Source organism: Pleuronectes platessa, chromosome 20 (assembly GCF_947347685.1).
Source record: "Pleuronectes platessa chromosome 20, fPlePla1.1, whole genome shotgun sequence".
NCBI lineage: Eukaryota > Metazoa > Chordata > Actinopteri > Pleuronectiformes > Pleuronectidae > Pleuronectes > Pleuronectes platessa.
Genome location: NC_070645.1, coordinates 6,229,816 through 6,251,873, shown reverse-complemented (window position 1 = coordinate 6,251,873; position 22,058 = coordinate 6,229,816). Strand labels below are relative to the sequence as shown.

The 22,058-nt window shown below is 41.7% G+C and overlaps 1 protein-coding gene across 4 annotated transcripts in view; it reads left to right on the top strand.

Moving 5' to 3' along the window:
- LOC128425802 (partitioning defective 3 homolog) overlaps window positions 1-22,058 on the top strand; it is a 343,569-nt gene that overhangs the window by 167,829 nt on the left and 153,682 nt on the right. For all 4 annotated transcript variants that reach the window (XM_053412630.1, XM_053412629.1, XM_053412628.1 and 1 more), the window contains 6 exons: window positions 1,091-1,312; window positions 2,597-2,766; window positions 6,978-7,117; window positions 7,603-7,731; window positions 19,591-19,779; window positions 20,522-20,692. In XM_053412630.1, coding sequence (XP_053268605.1) covers window positions 1,091-1,312; window positions 2,597-2,766; window positions 6,978-7,117; window positions 7,603-7,731; window positions 19,591-19,779; window positions 20,522-20,692 — 1,021 coding nt within the window. The remainder of the gene's footprint in view (window positions 1-1,090; window positions 1,313-2,596; window positions 2,767-6,977; window positions 7,118-7,602; window positions 7,732-19,590; window positions 19,780-20,521; window positions 20,693-22,058) is intronic.

The window sequence follows — 22,058 nt, the reverse complement described above, 5'->3', positions numbered from 1 at the left end:
TGCATTGATGGGGTAATTTATTATTCAATCAGGCTCGCATGGAGGCTGATTATTGGAGTGATGGCAGTGTATATGTGCATGTGGGGACATTTTGTGTACAAACACACATAGTCACTCAGTCATCACATCTCAGTGTGCACATGTGAGTGATTTTCGTAAATTAGCATAAGAATAAAGAAGGGAGAAACCAAATCCCTCAGAAGTGCCTTGATACGGCATTCAGGTCTCGCCTCTGTGACACCTCTTGAATGAAGCGCCTTCTGTCGTAGCGAAAGCAACTTAGCGGCTATGATTTGGATAGAATCAGCTCGGTATTACTGGTGTGGTAATGGGGGTCTGGAAGCAGGCGTTGGGATTGTTGGATTCCAGACATCTACCACACCTCTTATGCTGCTGCCTGGCTCGCTCACGGCAAGCCTATCTATATGCTAAGTGCCGCCGGCAACCCAGACTAAACAATTTGTACGTCTGGGAGTGGTGTTGAGCCCTTGTCTTGGCTTAGTCAGCCCCTAACGCTCGCACGAGACCAACAGTGTGTGTTTTGGCTTTTTCTTTCTCATTTAGTGTGAAGGGAATGAAGCGTCTGTCTGCTCACTTTGGAACCTCGTTGTCTGGAAAGCTTCCCTGTTGCATGATTCATCATCTCTGTTGTGATTGTTGAGTCAACTTATGTTCACTCATCTCTAAACTCAAACAAACACACATACTACTACACTGCAGAGAGACTAACATACGGGGATGCACTATATATAAAATGTCATTACCGACTCTCCATACAGGAATGCACTATATATAATATTTCATTACCGACTCTCCATCCACCATCCTTATCTCCTTCCTGTCTTGATGCTGGTAATTACAGATAATGTGCTTTCTGTGCTCTGGTGCTGTACAGTGAGTAGCCCTGCGATTAGCTAAGCCAACCTCAACTCCCTCTATCACCTCTCAACATACAGCACATCACAGCCTTTCGTTATCCCACCATCTGCCAAGCTATGATAGTACATTATTATACTTGTATCTTTTATCATGTTAAAGCTAATTTATTTCTCTCTGCGTGACCTCCACACTTTCTGTGTATCACCTCCAGTGCCCAGAACATCTTCAAGCAGGCGATGCGCTCCCCGCTCATCCTCTTCCATGTGGTTCCGGCAGTGTTGAAGAGGCAGTATGAGCTGATGTCAGCACAGAGCGCACTCAGTCAATCCAGCAGAGTCTACTTTAGCCAAGGCTCTCAGAGGCCGGGCGATAGGTCCAGTCTTGTCGGAGGGCCGGTGTCCAGAACAGGGCCACCACCTGGCCTTAACCATAAGTATGTTTGACTTTTGCTTTGTTGTCTTATGTGCTTGTTGTCCTCAGAAAACATTTTGTGGTTGTAAAGATGTTTCGACAGCCTGAACTGATGCTGAGAGACACATCACACACCACCAAAATGAAAGTAAAGGCAAATTCGTTATTGTCCAAATCCACAGGGTCTGAGTGAACCATATGTCCATGTTTGGCCCAAAAATGTTTATGCAAAAGGAAAGTAAAATGAGCACTGTGCACTGTTTGTATGTCACGATATATGCACTATTTCCAAGTCCTTCATGCATGCTTTTCTTTTTAAGCAGTTACACGCACATTTTGTTCACTTTTTCATGTTATACAGCCAAACACAAGAAACAAAGAAGCTGTTCTTCTTGCTGTCAGGTTGCAATCGTGTTTTTTTCCAGTGTGTTTATGTGAAAAAGTCTCAAATCCACAGGCATTGTCCGCAGCTGTCCAGTCCTGTCCTGAATTTAGATCTGCATGGTCTGATTGGAGGAATAAAACAACATTCATTTAAATCTAAACAGTCTCAGGCTGCCACACTTTCTAATGCCTGCCAATTTCTGTCTTAATTACACCAGTCAAGGACTTCCCCATAATATCCTCACTGTGAATCCATCATAGTTTAAAAGCTACTCATTAAAAGCCAAGAGAGCAGTTTAATAAGAATTTCTACCTGAGACCTCCAAGCCCACAGCAACGATCATCTTGTTAAAAGTGCATTTATATACCTGGAGTCACAACTAATTTCTCTAATGCCTCTGGACAAATTCCAGAAAGATATGTGGTGTTTGTCTAATAGGTCTATACGTATATAGCCTGACAGATAATGGCTATATCCCAACTGTTATCTTGACATTACACAGACATTACTGGTTGAATCCCATTAGCAGAGTATGCTATCAGAACTGTTACAAAATAACCACAGTCATCCAATAAACTTTGTCTGGACAACTTTCATCCAGGCTAAATGTTTGCAGTTTTCATTAACTGCCGCCACCACCACTGGTATTCTAACTGGGGGCTTGAAGTTCTCCTAATATTTATTGTAAAAACTAAATTCTGCTTATCACATTTTGCCATAATATGATGATAACGACTCTTCTTGTTTTGTTTTTTTTATTAAATGACCTACTATTAGTAAATTAAATATTAATGCAAAAAATACCAACACATCATGCTAGAAATGTCAGAGGATGAAAGCTTGTGTTTTCTTAACCATTATATCAGAAATTGTTTATTTTTGGTAAAATACTCCTCAAACCCTGATATGTGTCTCCTGCAGCCACCAGGGCCCGTTAGCAGGAAGCACCCCTGAGCCAGGCCGACGGTACAGCGTCTCCAGGACTTGGTCAGCCCCCTCTCCCTCCCTGCAGCGCAGAATAAGCACAAACACCGCCAACAGCTCATACCTGAAGAACAAAGGCCACAGATTCAACATCCAGCTGAAGAAAGGTAAGAACCAGCAGTAACAGGAATACACGGTTACAAATAAACAATGTGATTATCTGCAGCAAGTAGCAAGAGCCATCAAATGGAAAGATTAACAGAGGTTTGTCTCTCCTCCTACTCCCCTCCCCTCCCTGAGTGAAGGGGGACAAAGGGCCGTCTCATCATATGTATGCCTTTATTTTCTCTAGAGTAAACAACATATTCAGGGAGGATAAAGAATACTGTTAATCTCCCCGAAAATATTCAGAAATCTCTTCATGCCTCAGGGTTTTTTTTAACAGAGCAAACCCAATGCAAGCACATATCAACCACATATTGAAAGACTGTGCTTCTTGCACAGGGCTGGATCACCGTGGTCTTGTGGAATGAAAATTGAACTACTGATATTCAGAAATCAGTCTTCCTCCGGCTGAGGTCAGTTTGTTTGTGGACAGGCCTGTGATACTGGAGCATTTGTCTATCTTAGCCAGCCATTGTGGTGGATTTACTGCCAGGCCCCATCTCATTTTCATCACTTCACTATCTTCACACATATTGACGAGCAGTTGGTTGTGAAATGAACCAGGGCAGAGGGGACGCCTCTTTCTCTCTTCTTTTTTTTTTTGTTCTTTTCCCTGTCGGAGGGAGCAGATGTTTAGTTGAAAGCTCGCTCTGAGGCCTCAGCGCTGAGCTCCGGGGAAAAGATCGGCAAGTGAGGGCATCAGCAGAGGCTAAATGCAACATACCTCACGGGAGAAGCAGTCACAAGCTACTCTAATATCTTTGGCAAAGGTCCCCAAGCACTCCAGTGCAAGTTATATTTATTTGTTTTTAATGCGATAGAATTCCTTTCTTTTTGACTGCACACCAGTCTCTGGATTCAGAGAAACCAAGCTAAGATGTTGGTGAAGCTCCAGCAAGAGACATGTGCCAGTAGTTTATTGTCTTTTCACCACACTGCATCATGATCTACTTCAGAACTTCTCTTAATTATTCAAAGTTGTTGTTGAGATTGTTGCTCGTGATTTAAATGGTGCTTACTGGAATGGATGAGCCTCACTTGTAAATCTTCAATCTATTCATAAACGTTAATGGGAGATAAATTATTGTCCTAAATGTTGAATCGGAAATTCATCTGAGCACTAAAATCTGAGAAGCTCTAAATGTGTTTCTGAAATTCATCTTGACATTTCCATTTGATTACCATCACTACTAATGTACTTTTAGACAGGGTTCAGATATTTTTGTTGTTGATCCACTTCGTAACTGTTGTGATTCGGCCTAAATGGATCTGAGTTCCGAGTGGCAGGAGCAGATCTCACGTGGCGAATTAACAAGAGTGCCTTAATTAAATGTCCACAGTTGAAAAGGACATACGCAGCCCATTAACTCATTCTAATGTGCCTCAGCCTCTCCTCATGTTTGCTATTTAATTGCCTTATTGGAGCCAGGATTCCAACTAATCCAGAAAAGGATACAATTACTTTTATCATGCTCTTCTATTACCCAAAATAAAGATGCCAGTGGTTAATTACTGCAGGCATATTAGAGCTGCATTCTGCTAATTACCTGATCGGAGACAGTTAACTGCAGGATCATACAATGGGCGGGAGTTTGATTCTGTTCATTAGGCTGTGTGCGTGTACCAACAACAAGCTACCTGACTGTTGAAACACACCGGATGTGCCCACTTGACTCAAACTCTCTATGTGTCCCAAACTTATATAATTATAATTCCTCAGACACACACTAGAATGTGGTTATACCAAATGAGCCAGGCCGGGATCAGACAATATATGGGTAGATAATCGGGTCAGTCATATGGCTGTGTTTAATAATTGTTTTAATTTATATAACTCAGCTTTTTGTAATCAGGGAAAAAAAAGCAATAACCAGTGTAACACAAAAATCAGTGCAGCTTTCGTTATCTGCATGGTGCTGTATTTGGTTTACTTTCCTCCCAAGCCGCAATCAAAAACTCAGCCTTTCCTCCATGGTGCCTGGTTGAATGCTTAATTTCTATTGGAAGGACATCTTTATCATGTTGTGCAGAGGTTAAAGTTCATTATTGATGACCTTCATTTGTGCTTTCCTCTGTGCTGCGAATAAACCATCTTTGTGCAACGTACGTATTGAACAGGATGGGTTTCAGAGCTCTGCAGTGCCGATGTCACGTCCTGTCTAAGAAGGCCTTTACTCTATGGTTTCATTTGAGTACCACTCCAGAGAGAAGAGTACTGATTGTCATGGCAGCCTATGTGACCTTGTAATAAAAGCTAGTCACTCATAAAGAAAGATTTAACATTCAACACTAACGACAGCAGCCATTTTAGTCTGCATAGTTATCATGCTGCATCGCTGCATTGACGGAGAGATCAGAGCACGTCATCAACTTTAAACAGCTCAACTTTCTGACTTTATAAGCAACCTCTTCATCACCTTTCCCGCAAGTTTGTTTGTGTGCAGAAGCCATGAGAAAGTTGCCTTCCGCACTCTCTCCCCCCTTTTCTCGCTCATCAACGCCATCACTGTCAGCGAGACGACAGACAAGTTCGACAGACTGCTGGAGAGACACACTGGGAAAAGTAGGTCATGATGAACCGTCAGAGGTGCTGACAGCTCCGTGAAATGAGCAGCTACTTTGACATGAATACTAATCACTGTTATTACCATCAGAACAGCCTCGACTGAACCACGTAACACGACTTTCCCGCTCCACTGCGAAAAACACCAGCAGCTGGGTTATGCACGGTGGAATTCATCTCTGCAACACTGCTCCTTATGTCCATCTGTTAACATTATGGAGCAGGTCTGTTGAATTTTTAAGTATTCCATCAAAGATAACAGACAAACACAATTTATGTGGTTTACCTCATTCCCCGATTGACATTTGAAACCGTTTCTTGCCTTTATTTGACAAATTTGAGTCTGGTCAGCAGAGAAGGTCAGCCCTGAGATCCTCTTATTTATCCTTTATTGTATTTGCTCCTTCCAGACCAGCTATTCATATTCATTTGATGAACCTTAAAGGTCAGTTTTAAAACCTAACGGCAACTGGCTTTGCACAGCTGATACCTGAAGTGTTTTTTTCAGATTCAGCCTCACCACTCACTGCACTTTAAAAAAGGCTTGTAGCTGTTGCTCAAGGATGCATCAATAAGAAACAACCGTAATGTAAATGTAAAGATCACTTCTGTCTACATTATGCAAACTTCTGCATACGTATGAAAGATTGTCTTGACCCAGATACGATTCAAACGCAGCCTCTTGGTTTGTCATATTACCGAAGAGTCTGAAGCTTTTGGCTAAACTATCGAGCACATGCTACACAGATGATTTAGAAAATGGTATTTGTGCTATTTAGGTGTAGCGCTCTACATTTTAAGAGAATACTGAACAGCATTTTGATGCAGTCTTTGATCCATACTCATTCATTTCTCTGTTTATTCTGGTCAATAAGTGCTCTTTAATTTGACCATAAAGTACACGAGTGGCTTTACAGTCCACATGCACGTATCACAAACACTCAATTCTGGTTCATAGCGTCAACACTATATTTAGTCGGGACATGTTTTCATTTTTACTTCATGAAAAACATGAGCAAGACACGCCCTGATGGCAAACCAGTGACAAATTTGAGGATGGAAAAGAGGAGGAGAACCATAATTGTGCAGTGGTTGTTCATGTTGCAGTGACATGAAATGAAAAGGATCTTACAGAAATGGTTTTAAGAGCCTACTCTGTTTCTCTGAGTCACAGTGGAAGTAATATATTGCTTGGTACATGTTATAAGGCTCCCCTGTGACTTTGATGAGCAATAATGATTACTGGATAAAATTGTACAGTAGCCACATTTAGTTTTTTTGTTGCTTTTTTTGAGAAACAAATCATCTTTTGTTGACATTTAAAAACTCAGATGAAGCTGTTGTAACACTTTGCAAAACATAATCACACGCACCTTATTTATTTCAACCTTTTCACCTGGAAGTAAATCACTAAAAGCACAGATATACTGTATGTTTGTGGTTGCAGGGTGTGAGGGCATGTAGACTGACAATCTTGATTTTGTTGCCCAGGTTCAAGCACTTCTGCAAAAAAATGTAAAACACTGAAAAGGAGTCTCTAAACTTTGGACCTTTCTCTCCTGTGTGGCGAGACCAAAACTGTCAACAATGGTCAGTAAAATATCCCATTTCATTTTTTTTTTACTGTAATAGAGATTGTTTTTCTCCCAGGTCCAGAGGGTCTGGGCTTCAGCATCACATCCAGAGACGTCCCCATCGGCGGCAGTGCTCCCATTTACGTCAAAAACATCCTTCCCCGCGGCGCTGCCATCCAAGATGGCCGACTGAAAGCTGGAGATCGGCTGCTGGAGGTGAGGCGGCGCTCTTTAACCTCTGACCATTACGCAGTGTCGAGCATGTGGGCTCTTTGAGATTGTATGTAATTTCAGACACTAATTATTTCTTTGATGATGTGGCTTTGTTCCAAAATTCAATCTAACTGAGCTTTGTTGAAATAAGTCAAATACACTGCGTTCCCTATGGCTATAACACAGTATTGTGTAACAATATTTTGATTATACTTCAATCAGACTGACATGAAAATCAGCTACCGCTGACTTTAGGGGGAAATAACCCATGTTTATTTCCAACTCAAACTGGCTCAGACTGTCATCTGTATAAAGGTTATGAGGAGGCCACAGATTCTTCATTATTCAAGTCTGAGAGCTCTTTGACTTTAGTTTTGCCTAAATGTGTCTGTCTGTCTGTGTGTGTGTGTGTGTGTGTGTGTGTGTGTGTGTGTGTGTGTGTGTGTGTGTGTGTGTGTGTGTGTGTGTGTGTGTCTGTTTGTGTGCAGGTTAGCGGAGTGGACCTTAATGGTAAGACTCAGGAAGAGGTGGTGGCCCTGCTGCGAGCCACACCCATGGGCGGGACTGTGAACCTGCTGGTGACGCGCCAGGAGGACTCCCAGCTGCCCAGAGAAGTGGTCAGTTCACCAAATCACCTTATAATCTTGTGCTTTCACTACTATGTCCCATGAGGAAAAAAAAGGATATCTTGTTACATCACAGAACGTTGGTATTTCTACATTTCTTAACATGCAATATATTTGATACTGGAGGAGAACTATAATTTAAGTATCTTGCTTAATACACACACCTACAAATTTCCAGGATCATGAAAATGTGGGCAGTCCATGGACGTAGTGCATTCCTTTTAAAAGAGGTGATGCAGAAGCAGCAACCCAATCCTGTACTTGCCTCCCTTCTTCTAAAACCCATTGTTCAACACCAGGTTTCTCTGAAATAAGTAGAAACCATCAATAAACTCAAATATGGATCTGACAAAGTTTAATGTATCACATTCTGTACAACTGAGTTCTTTATCATGGTGGCAACACTGATGTGCTATTACACCGTCAGTCCATCATCCCCTGCACAGATATTTTTACATTCTTTTCTCCTTTGTTCGGCAAAAGTTTTTTTTTTTTTTTAAAGAAAGAACACAAACACAGTTGTGGGCATAATCACACACATTCACACTCTTGTACTAGTACATTAGCTGTTTGTCCACATATATAAGACAAGTTCCAATAATGTCCCCAGATTTAGGTCCCTACAAAATGATTGATATACACACACACAGACACACATGCACGCATACCCTCAAATTATGTGTATTGACAGAAACCACTTGAGCTTTGCACATATTCACACACACATACACACACACATGAACGAGTTCCCCGTACACACACTCCCTACTCAGACACACAGCCTACATACAGGGTGACTTTGGCTGTCGTGCAACAGATGGTGAGGCGACTGCCCTCGTCCGGCCCGCGCTCCGCGGCTCTGACAGCAGGCTCAGGCGTCACTGCACCTTGGCAGACCAGAGGCCCCCGATGCCAACCTCCCTGCTACACTAGAATACTCAGCCTGGCACTTGCGCTGTTAACCCCGCTGTTGGAGCTGTTCAGGGTGCAGAGTAATGGCCCTCTGAGACACTTTCTACTCCGCTAATGTGCTGTAAGAAAAGCACCACCCCCTAAATTTAGATACACTAGAACTGGTCTGCAGTTTTACACTAATTTCCACATTTACTATTCCCAATCATCTTAAAGAAGCCCCGATCTTTGAATTCAGGAATCTTGCACAATCTTATAAGATGTTATTGTTATGATACAAGTGTTTTTCTTCTCGACTGTACACTGACCTCCTCTGACATGTGACCGTAAAGTCACTGAAACTGATCTTTAACCACTAAAGCCGACACTCAAATGCTAACTGGAGAGAAGCAGTGAACTGATTCATGCTCCACAGCTGCTGAACGATGCTGTGAGGAGTGTTAAAAAATGCGCAGCTGCCCCTGGCCTGTCGACTCTTGAGTTGTGCGGTGAGAGAGTTTGACGGCTTCACTCTCTGAGCTCCTCAGGCATGACGGGATTAGAAAAAAGCTCATCATGGAAACATCGTCTAATAATCTCTTTCTCTCTGTGTTCTGCTTTTTTTCTTCTCCCGACCAACTTCTACATGCTGTGAGAGATCGTTAATATTTCATCACTTTGCATGGAATATTAGCATTTTGCTCTCCCTTACTGTTTCTTTTTTTTCTCACTTTCACATTTCATCGCGGTGCTCTCACAAATCTCAATAATCCCTCCAAGTATGTTCATAAAAATCAGATAAGGAGGCCAAGACTCTGCCGATGACAGTTATTGCAAATAAAGCATGGTGGAAAAGCATGCTTGGTAATTGCCTCCTCAGTCACACAGTCGGTGATTGTACGGTGTGTTTGTGTTTGTGTGCATGTATGCTACACAATTTTCTAGTGCAAGGACACACATCACCACACTTGTATAGATGACTGTTTACATGCCGTCATTCATCTAATTCCCTGAATGATAATGTGACGATGACGTTTTAAAATGCAGTGTGAGTGACGTGCCAGAGAACTGCCGGCATCTGTCAAAGAAGTATTGTCTTCGTGCACACACACACACACATCCACACACACGCACACTGGCAGCTGTATAGATGAGAATAGAAAGGAGCGTTGTTGATTTTTTTCCTGTCTAGTTGACATTTGCCTGCTGATGTTTAATGTCAAAGCTGAAAAAATCCCTTTGTTTAGATGTTTTATTGTGTGCCAGGCATAGAGCACGAACCCCTAGAGGAATTAATTTACCCCCCCAACGTGTTTGCGCTGCGTCTTTAATTACCACGGTCGGGTGTATTTTGACATGCTTTCAGCAGCAATCCCACTCGCTCTCAATACCTGTCAATAAACATGTACTTGCTGGGAAGAGAAAAAGGTTAAATGGCAATAGAGTGAAGTGGGGCGTTGTCTCTGTGATTTCCCGTTGTCTTTGTCTGTGCGGCAACTACACCCGCTCTACTCCAAGGATATCAATATCCATTTGGAGACGTACACATGTAGTTTCAGAGAAGTAGTAAAGCTTTAACCTTTACCGAACTCTGTAATCTTCCTAATAGGCCTGTTTTTTCAAACCTCTTGCTTCTCCATTGATCTCACGCCGTCTATTCTATAATATAACTAGAGGGAGCAAGGGAGTTGTGCATATATTTGGTTTTCTGTTGTATTATACATTGTGTGACCTTCAGACAGTAAGACATGTTCATTCAAAGAGTTTGAGACGAGACGAGTAGGGACATAAAGTACAGCGTTCTCCCTTGGAGCTTAACATGAAACCTGAAGATGCGGCAGGCAGCTCTGATCAATGGGCATGTGAACAAAGTCACCTGTCTATTGAAGTGCTGTTCCATTACTTGACAGCTCTGGGATGTTGAATCAGCGATTTCAGTGCGGGATTACAACAGACGGAAGAGATGTCAGAAGAATCGCTGTGAAGTAATTGTTTGGAGACAGAAACTTGTATCATCAGATGGGCAGGTATGACATCTTGGAGGAAACTCATGAAGATACTTGGTCACTTTGTGGTCTTGAGATAACATCTACATAAATGATCTCTGGGTCACACCTTTTTAGTGATCCATACGAGTAGCTAAATCTGGTATAAAGCACCCTCCTCCTTTTTAGATCAATGTAGTTTGAACATGGTCCAACAGGACAAGATAAGAGATGGCAAGACAAAAAAACATACATGAATAATAAATAGCAATTGTGGCTGTAATCCAAAAGTAATCATTGTGGAGATAATTAAAATATGGGCAGTTTGGAGTGAGGTGTAGCTCCCACCTAAATTAAAAAGCATTTGTCTCCCAGAGCACCATTCTCTCTCTCTTCATGACCTCATACGCCTTACGACTCACACACACATTCTCACTCTTGCTCGGAAACAAGCACAACATTTAAAAACACACATGGTATGTAGTGCACACTTCCTACGCATAGCCAGCGGATGTTATTTATTGTAGACATTTATCTCCCAGCGTGCAGCGCTGTTTGTTCTTACAGCTGCGAGCAAAGCTGTGCCTCTGGTCCACGTTTCCCCCGGCTTTGTGGCTGGGAGATTGAGTTCTCATAGCTCCCTTTTTCCTGTAATAACTAAGTCAAATGTCACGAGTCACTGTGCAACAAGCGGTGGCAGGAGTCCAAAGAATGATGTCCATCCACACGGTGCCGTCAGTGGTGGAGCGCCACATCCATTCACCTGTTGTGGTGCCATTTAGAGACAAAGGCAGAGAAATATAATCTGCGACTACCAGTTTGTTGTGACACAAACAATAAGTGGAGGGAGATATACTGCCACGTCCCCACTCATGACAAATCATTTTAATTCACTGTAAAACCCTTGCTGAGGCATAAGTGAATTAGCCTGTAAGCATCGCTGCTGACACAGGTTTCACTCATTGCCTTACGGACACACACACACACACACACACACACACACACACACACACACACAAACGCATAAACGCATTTTCAGTCACAATTTAATCATATTTTAAATAACAGCAGAAATACTGAACCACCCCAAGTAAAACATGACACACAATATGGGTTTTGATTAGTCACATATGCTCTTGTACCATATTAACGTTGTCAGTGCTCACCCTTACATCATTCTGTGACCCCCACATAAACAGTATCTTTCATATCCAATAGGACTATGCACTGTGGGGAACAAATGGACTCGTGAAGCCTCATGTTGTAACACTGCAGACTACATAAGAGCAATCAAACAGTACATTAAAAACCCTCTTTATGATCATATCACACTTGTCACTGATCCATTAGTAGCTATATCTGCCAAGCAATAAGAATCTTAATTGTGCAATTAATTCCGGACTCTGATTGATGTGACAGCCAAATTTATGGCTCGTGCGAATGCTGAGGACAAATGCGTGACAATATTGCTGACAATTATAGCAGACTAATGGCCTGTTTCATAAGTGCCAACCCCGGTGGTCTGGTTTTAAATCCTCCCTGCCACATTTTTACCAGCTGAATGCGACTGAGGCATTCAGAACTACTCCAGATTTGTTTAAGCTAAAATACTGCTATTTATACAAGATCTTGAAATAGTTATATACAGTGCAAATAAAAGCATTTGGTTCCCCGAAATGGTTCAGTCCAAACAAGCCCTCCATTGTTTTTCTCCTCCAAGTTGAAGCAATCAACGTCAGCGTTGCGTAGCTTCTGCACAATTATTCACATCAGATGATATCTTGGTTTCTTGGTTTCTTAATCATACTTCTAACAGTGTTACACAGCTGGTTCTTGATGTGCCACCCGCAGTACAGTGAGGTTGTCATTCAATATTTTGCCCATATTAAAGACAAGAACAGACTTCTAGGACGCCGTATTGATTTTCTCGCTGCTGAGATCCATTTGCCGAGTCGGTAGAGGGAGAAATGGATTGATACAAGGCAAACAAAACACAATCCCCTGTCTTTGGAAGCAACTAAATGATACACAGATTAGTTGAGTCCGAGCCAAGTTAACGTCTCCTCATTCTTCCTTTTCCTCCTTAAAGTAGAATTCCACTTTGTTATTGACACTCAAAAACTTTAAGTATGAGGCCTTGTTGCGAGTATGGAAACAACTAAATCCAAACTGAATAATATCAAGCATGTCTGAAACTGGATGCATCGACCTTCTAATTCCACAAACAGCAGTCGGTCTCTGTGCATGTGGAACACATATCTGAAGAACCTTTAATCTTATTTGCTTCACACTCGGCATGTATATTGTTGATGTTCATTATTAATAATGGAATAAGTCTGAACTAGCTCTGTAGCATTAACACAGGACAGGCAAACAGGGATTTTTTGTACGGAGACTGCACGATTCTTAACGGATACACAATCTGCTTCAAAAGAGTATCACAAAATACATCAGAATTCCTTAATAAATTTCTCATAAGGCGCCATTCATCGATTCATGTTGATGCTTGCTGTTAGTAAAGTTCATCTAGGATCAGAGATTCAACCCTTTGCTTTGATATTATATGGAATCTATGAAAACAATACAAGAAATTAGATTAGATGGCCCACATCTTCTTGAACTCCTTCCCCACAAAGCGGGAGCCTTTTCAGTGTTGTAACAGCACAGATAACACTTTGAGGGTATTACATTGAAGTGGTGATAAACAGTGCTATCTTAAGCTACGTGGTATCGGCTGTCATGCCAAAGAATTACATCTCTGGTGTTAATATAATTAGATGTCTCTTAGAGTAATGCTCTTTAGCCTCACCATAAAGATGATGTAATGCATTGTAACTTTTTGCTAATAAAGTTCTGCAGAAAGACAGTTTTTGCTCTGTCTCTTAAGGAGTTTATTTATGTAACAGCAGGTGGCTGAGCCAGATATTTTACCTTAGTGAAACTTGGCTAACAACTCGAGGAGATGAGTAATTTGTTACGTGTGGATCTGATAATTTAAGATGTTTCAGCCTTTTTCCAGTATTCACACTCCTTCAATAATGAATTCCCAGTCGTACCCTATGATACAACTTAAAAAACAAACCAGCTGCTCAAATGTAATTGGATGTAATCAGGAAATTGCTCTGCTATTACAAACGTCGAGTGTTGGCTGACCCCTACTTGGCAAATTTGTTCTAAAAATATAGTTGGGACTCAGGTGAAGTCAAATTACAGGAATTGCTCTAAAAGCCTTTGGAAGGAGTTGTGTAGGATTGAGGTTTGGCAACCTGCAATCAGCAATCGCATCTGTGACTTTGCAAAGCTCTTCAGAACAGTTTGGCAGCGGCAGATGCATCTCGTCACTTTCTCTTCCACTCTCTGCCTAGAAATGACTGAAATGAGAGGACATGGTGATCTGGACTCCAATGTGTTACCATTACACATAAATATACCTTCGACATCTAGCTTCCTCTTGGGGGCAAATTATCCATGAAAGCTTTATAAAATTCATACCTTGCTTTATTCTTTGATTTTTAGCAGAGAAACACACATTGTTCTTTCTTCCTCCTTTTCTCTTTCATTTTCTTTATTCGGTTTTCTCTTGTTTTTCTCTGGCTCTTATTTTCCATTTCAAGGATGCTGATGAGTTGAATTCCTACATTATTAATTTGGCTGCGGGAGAAGAGGTTTTTTGATCAAAGTGCAGAGTTCAGAAACATGCTCTGTCGTGATTAAAGGGAAAGCTGCCAACTGTGGTTGAAGACAATGCCAGCCTGGTTAACGATTTCCGAGCGCGTCTTCTCTACACCACCTGTTTTCCGTCGAGCACTTTTCAGCAGCTGTTCCCATAATTATGCTTGCTGTCACGGCGGAGAACGGGAGGGCGCACCGCAGCCTTGTGCTATGCCGATAAACAAGGTAGTTAAAGGCCACTTATGGCGACACAGTTACTCTCCCTAGGGGGATCCAGCATCTAATTCCAGAACACATAATGGTTTGAAGTGTGCGTGTGCGGTTGGACATAGCAAAGTACTTTTTATCCGCCATTAGCTTGAAATGAGAGGCATCTGGTTCATGATGTGCGTCTGTAGGTGGGATCCACTGAAAAGCCTTTGCAAACATTTCCAGTTGCCAAGTAGACTGAAACAGTCACCTTTTGTTTTTCATGTTCATCTTGATTGGATGCAATTGTTTTCCTAAATCGCCTACAGAAGCCTGAAGTCAATCCCCCCCATACCAGCTTCCGTTCGGTTGCTCCACTCAGAGTCTCATAACCTCAAAACATTTGCAGTGATATAGGCGTATATTGCCTTAGACGCCATCATAGAAACTGAAATTACTCTGCTAATGAGCCACATGAGCTTTCTCATTACAACATCCCCAGTGGATTTCACTTCAAGTTTGTCATCGCTGACTCTAAATCTGCCGGGTTGAAGAACACATGTTGTTAGTTCACAAACACTTCCGACCCTCCACTGCTCGCCGTGACCTTCAGTTTTGTGTGATTGAACCTGGAAAAGCCTGCGTTTTGCTTTAGACTGAGAGGTGTTTAATATTCCATCCCTTTGTCTGAAAATGTTATGAGAAGAAACAGCACCAAAGAAATTTGTGTTACAATACTTACCACGCGTACGCCCCTTTTGCAATTACATACATGGCTGATTTCTCTTAGCCTTTTTAAATTCATTTCCAATGACCTTTAATGTCGCCAAATTGGGCCAAGAGTGGAAAGAAGTTTCCAGCAGTGTTAATTGTTTTAGGCAGTGATGTGCGGAGAACTCAGAGTTTTGTGTGAATAGAACTAATTGTGATTCATTTGCGTTCTCTCTCTCTCTCTCTCTCTCTCTCTCTCTCTCTCTCTCTCTCTCTCTCTCTCTCTCTCTCTCTCTCTCTCTCTCTCTCTGTCGTTCTGCCTCTTGTATCTCACTCGAGCTTTTTCTGTTGCAATGTTTCTCCAACACACACTTGAACACATTTAACACACCTTCCTTGTTAGTGCGTGACAAGTTTAGTGAGGTAGAAACAAAACAAAAAGGCAGATTAAGCAGACGGGATATTTTTGCAAGAGTAATGAGCAATGTTTTCTCCCTACCCTCTTCGGTTCACCTGCTTATGTCTCTGCTCCAATGCTGCCTCTATCACTGTCCCCTGCCCAGACAATGGACTGTAATGAATTGGAGCTACCCCATCACAGTGTTAATTAATAAAGGACTTCATCGCATAATGGACTGTGACTGCATGGCTGAGTCAGAGAGAGCAGAAAGGAGACGTTGGCTTCTTACAGGCACTCCACTCAAAAGTGGTAGTAATAAGTTTGACCTTAATGATCACTGCCGGAACACAGCACTGCATCGGTTTATTCACCAGAAATTATTATTAGACAGTTTTAGTTATATGGACATATTTTAGACTTTTTTTTAAAGGGGACATATTCTGAAAATTCCACTTTTGTAGTGCTTCTACACGTTAATTTGGGTAGCTGACATGTCTACCAGGTCAATCTGAAGAGGGCTGTTTTAGACATGATAACAAGGTGCTGTTTTAAATGATCCTTGTGGTATTTTGACCAAAATATCTTACAGACATTTCATTAAGACCCCAAGGAACCATATCGACTTGTAATAAAATGGGCATAATATGTCCCCTTTAAATTTTAAATTCTATGATGGTAACACTCATGGATTTTGGTAAGCTTCCTCACATTGAAACAGCCGTGGCCATAAACAAGCTGAATATGATCGGAGAATTACTGTTCAATCACAAAACAAAGAGTTCAAGCAGAGGTCAGATGAGTCTGTTTCCTGAAAGGCAGAAGATGGACAATGGCACAGCCTCCTTTACAACTGCAGTCCACCACTCCAAACTCATGTTTAGTGATGCTATAGAAAAATTTATTGCCCTGTGTATGTGTCCAAACCCACTTGGATCAAGTGAAGTGTGCTCCTGGCTCAGCTGCTTGTAGCTGTGGAGGTGTGAGATAATCAGCCATTATTAGTGAGGGCTCTTTCTCTGGGGAGGATGTTGTCTTTTCTGTTTTATGAGACAATTGGAATTTCTGAAAGGTTTTTCTTCCAGTGACCGTACCTGTGAAAAACACCAAAAAAGGTTTCACAGTGTTATCAGTTCATATGTAACTTTTTCCTGGTGTTTAAAGTTGATTTAAGCATGCACTCTTTTCAGTTTTTTACATCACTTCATCTATTGCCAGTCCTCTGTCTCAGGTGCATGTATGGGACTGAGCACGGAACAATGAGCTCACTGCCTTTTTTCTCCCGCACAGAGGCAGATGAATCCGGCTCTGCCAGAGCTGAATCGCTGCAACAAGGCCTGTCAAGCAGCCTGACAAACTCATTCTTAGCTAGAAGCGCTTGGTCCTGTCTGATGGAAATGTTACACTGCTCTCTCATTCTCTGCCTTGGCCCGCTACTCCCGGAACACAGCTCTGAGTGGGTGGTTATTCTGTCATAATTTTGGAAGAGAGTGTGTGCACAAGTACGCGCGCACACACAGGCTTAGATGGGGTCCATCCAAAGTACTCTTTTTTATCCAGTGTATGCCATCTTCCGCTGTGGGGCTAAAAGCCTTTCCAGTGAGCTAACTCAGAGCCAATATTTACCTTTTATTTTGATAAAAACATCTTCATTAAAGAGAAAGACTGATCCTGCCAATGACGCATGAGCTTTTTTCAGTGTATGTTTGTGCTGTGTTGCTAGGGGGCCTGCATTGGAAACCAAATTATCACAACCCATTAGTTAAGGGGGCTCCAATATAAGCGCTCATAGATTGTATAGATATCAATTCTGAAGTTTAAGATGCATTATATTTACCCCAAATAACAGTTCTTCAACAGTTGTTTTTTGTCTATCCCCCTAGCTCCTTTGTCTTCTCTGAGGGAAAGGAACGGGTTATTTCCTAACTAGAGCCAGGGATTTCTCGAATAAAGGTGCTACAGTTGTTGAAATGCAGCACAATTAAATGAATTCCAGTGGTCTGAATTAACTAATAGTCCATTCAGGTACAAAGCCCACTTGGCAGAGTGTACAGACAGGTGTACTCCCAGTTTGAAAGAAAAACAGAGAAAAAGAAAAAGGGGCCAGATAGAAGGTTTGTCCGGAGAATAGGGGCTCAGTCAGAAGGTGTTGAAAAGAGCCTTCACCTGAACACTCCACTGCATCCTAATAACTCCCCCCCAAAAAAGCATATTATTCTCTATATCTTTCCTTTATTCCTCGCCTTCACTCTTTATCCCAGCAGCTGTGAAGGGCACACACCTGGCTGCCATCCATCTGGTTCTGTGTGTGTGTGTGTCTGTGTGTGTGTGTGTGTCTGTGTGTGTGTGTGTGTGTGTGTGTGTGTGTGTGTGTGTGTGTGTGCGTGTGTTTGTGTGTGTTTGCATGTGTATGCAACCACATGTATTGATTTGAGTCTATTTAAAGCTCTTGCAGTGGGTTCCTGGGGTTAATTTCCAATCATGTGGATTTGGCTGCCATGGCAATAAATACTCATGTACAGTAAACCAATCTGGCCAATCACAGTAGTTCAGCAGAGCTCTGAGACTTCCTGTCCTGTGGACACACCTGGCGTCTCCACTACTTCAGAATGTTTGGTTTGAAAACTCAGTTAGACACTCAGAAAGGTTGTCTGATTGGGTCTTTTCTGTCTCAATATAGCCTTGCTGATTTGACAGGCTCCTATTCCATCCAGGAAGAAAACAACTGGCATTAGCCTCGGTTACAAGTGTAGAACGCAACAGGAGTAATCACTTCAAAGAGGGGCTCGCCCTGGTGTCTTTGCTAACAGCTGTTGTGTAGTTAAATTTAACATTTTACCTTTCACCATTGCTACTTCTCATTTGTAGCCCTACGCACTTTCTGCAACCAACAGCAAATGCTTCTTTCTACACCAGCATGCGCATGCTTGTTTACACCAGCAGGCGTATGTTCAGTGTACGTGAGCAGCAACAATCTTTAAATGGAAAATATTTGATTAAGTCCTTTCCAGGTTTCGTCCTTTTTTCTAACCAAGAAGAAAAATACAAGTCCCCCTCGTGTTTTCCCTACACTATTAGCTTTCTCTCACACCACTGTACCGCTGCAAGTTAGACATAAAATACTATTCTTCTGGTTACTTGTTCCAGACGCTCTTTGTTAGACACCAGTGAAAATAGTTAGGAGAGATTGCAGTGGATGTTTGATGGACTATTTTCCAGCTCAGTTGATCTCCCTGCCTATTAGACGCTCTCTCTCACACCTCTCTGGCAGCTAAATGAAAGATATATATTTTGTGTACTGAGGATCTGCAGCACACCCCTGCAACAAAAGGCAACTATGGGGATTTTTCCATAAAGGATTGCACAAGTAAAGAAGGTCACATTCTTAACGTGTCAATAATGATCCTTCAAAGGACTGTTGTTCAAAGGAAGCCGCCGTTGTTTGAGTATCAAATTGCTTTCTGGCGGTTTCAAAAGTTCTCCGCCGTCCCCACTGTTAATACACCGAGCTCATGATGGTGGAGGAATTAGCAGCGCTTGGCTAGACAGTATGGCCAATTGACGATGACAGCCCTGAGATACAATATGTGACATGCTTGCCACCCATTTGCTTTCTTCCCCCGCTCCACTCATCTTACGCCTCTTTATCTTGTCTCCCGCTCGCTTTCCATTTTCTTGTCATTCCCATCCCTTGTCTTTTTCAACTTTGTTCCACCATCCTCTTTTTTTTTTAAATCTCTTTGTTTTTCTGTCTCTTCACCAAAGTTATGGTTGGATACTTTTCACAGGCATTCAAATGTAAAACTGGGGCTCAGCAACAGTTTGCTTTAGCTTGATGATAAAGCTTAACGATCACAGCCTAAAAACCTAATTGTCCATTCTATGTAACTTGAATAATTGATTAGCACATGATCAGCAGAGATGATTGCGTTTTTTGATGCCCAACTGATTTAGAATAAAAACTGATCTGATAGAGACATCCCTCTCTTTCTTCACTACCCTCAGCAGCCAGAGGAAGATGACATGGTGTTAACCCCTGACGGTTCGAGAGAGTTCATGACCTTTGAGATCCCACTGAGCGATTCAGGCTCCGCAGGCCTAGGTGTCAGCGTCAAAGGCAATCGCTCCAAGGAGAACCACGCCGACTTGGGCATCTTTGTGAAGTCCATTATAAACGGAGGGGCTGCTAGCAAGGCAAGTAACTACTCCCACTCACTTATCTTCTGACTATTCGTTGATGGATTTGATTGATTTTATTCCTGGTTTTGACAAGGACCTACAGGTAAGTACACAGATGGGTCACTGTGCTGTAGAGCTGCTGCTGCTGCTGCATGTAAACATATCAAAGTCACTGTCTTTGTGATATTTAAGTGGTCGCATGATGTTTGTAAGTGGCATTAGACTTATGTTGTAAATTTTTACCTTGTGGCAGAAATGGTCTGTGAAAAGGGCAAGGATAAAATCTTAAATTCAGTCAATATTGATAATTATTTCAATAAATGTCATATTATTTATTTTGTTTCTTATTCAAGTTATTCTTCTGTCTAGAGTATCTGGTTTTAAACTCATCTTTATGAGCAGGAAAATACAAATACACAAAAAGCAAAACAAGTTACAAATTCGAGGTGGATCAATTATGTGTTAAACCTCCTCACTCTGCTAACACAATGTATAAGTCTTGAGAAATTTGTTATATTGCTATTAATGAAAATTACATTGTGATATTTATTGATATTGTTTTATTAACCTACACCATTCTGTAATATTTCACTTTTCCCTTGAAAAATTATATATGATTTGAATCAGGTGATTCATTCAAGTGTTCATGAATACCGGAGGTCTGCGTGATCCCGAGAATTGCTTCAGACTATACATGTTCATGTTAACATAAACAACTAACAAAAGGATCTAACTCTCCCCTTGTGTTTTTCTGCAGGATGGGCGTTTACATGTCAATGACCAGCTCATTGCAGTTAATGCCGAGTCTTTGCTCGGGAAGACCAACCAGGAGGCCATGGAGACGCTGCGGACATCCATGTCTGTCGAGGGCAACAAGCGAGGGATGATCCAGCTCATCGTGGCTCGGCGGGTGGCCACAAACAATGAGGTAACCGAACAGAGAGGGAGGAATCACACTAAGGTGCTAGGGACCATTTCCCCTCACAAGTACTTCATTGGTCTGCCTTTGTTTCAGTTTAAAAGACTGTTAATACAATTCACATTCAGTATATCGTACATATTCTTTATACGAACTCAACAAACGCTTATGCATACTTCAATTGAAATCCTGTGTGTGTATAAGTAGAAGACATAGAATAGAGAAGAGGGATGACTATATTCAGCTGCACTGAATGATAAATGAGAGTTGCTTCCTTCTACCTTGCCACAAGCCATAATCTGTCCCCCATAGTTTTTTTTTTTAGAGCTTTGAGATAGCTACAGGAGGACCTTTACGAAACGACCACACCACCATGCAAATCTTCAAACAGTCCCATTTCCTGTGCGAGATAGGTGATATGTCTCATATTTCCCACGGTGGGCCTTGATATGATATCTAAGAAGCACTTCACTGAGTTATGATTGACAGGCCTGCGAAATAACACTGTCAGATAGGCAGATAAAGGAATATGTATTGCGTTTAGGTGGATATTTGTCATGAGGCAACAGTGAAGAATATTGAAAGCCAGGGGATTTCAACTTTATGAAATATCCTTTGTGACACAGAAATAATCCCAGCCTAGTTTATTTATTTAAACTCTCTCACGATCTCGAGCGAACGCAAACATCATTTAGCTGAATGCAAAATGCCAAGTGCAGTGTGACTGTATTTCAGGAGTGTGGATTCAAGTGTAAATACTTCAACACACGTCCAGTCCGCCTGCAGCCAGAGGTTGTAGATCAGGTTTGATTAGTGTTGCTGTGACTCTAATTGGAGCGTGTGTCCTGTGGCTGTGTGTCAGTGTGAAGCACCACGCTGAGCCCCGCTCTCCCACTCTGCCCTTGACCCTCCCCGCTAACCCTCATCCTCGCGCTGTGTCTCTCTCTTCTTCACCACATCATTCCCCCCGGTGCCCGGTCAGCTTGTGTTTCTCTTTGTTTCAATGCTGATCTTCACCTCCTTTCCCCTCAACTTGTTGTGCCCCACATTTTACCTAGTAGGTCTTGGGATAAACACAACCAAGACTAAGGTTGAATTTCCACAGGTATCACTCAAATTTATGTTGTAGAGCTTCTGGGCTGCTATTATAATTTTTCTTTAAAAAAAAAAAAATTGACCTCTGTGTAGATTCATAAAAACAATTCTTCACATTTTTTTTTTTTTATATTTATATTATTGTTGTTTTATCCCCCTATAAAGCATGTTCTGACCTTGTCAAGAAAGTTCTATAAAAATAAGCTTAAAAATAAAAAAATTATTGTTCTCACTGCTTTGTTCCCTGTTAACTTTAATCCATACAGTCAAGCCCTCCTTT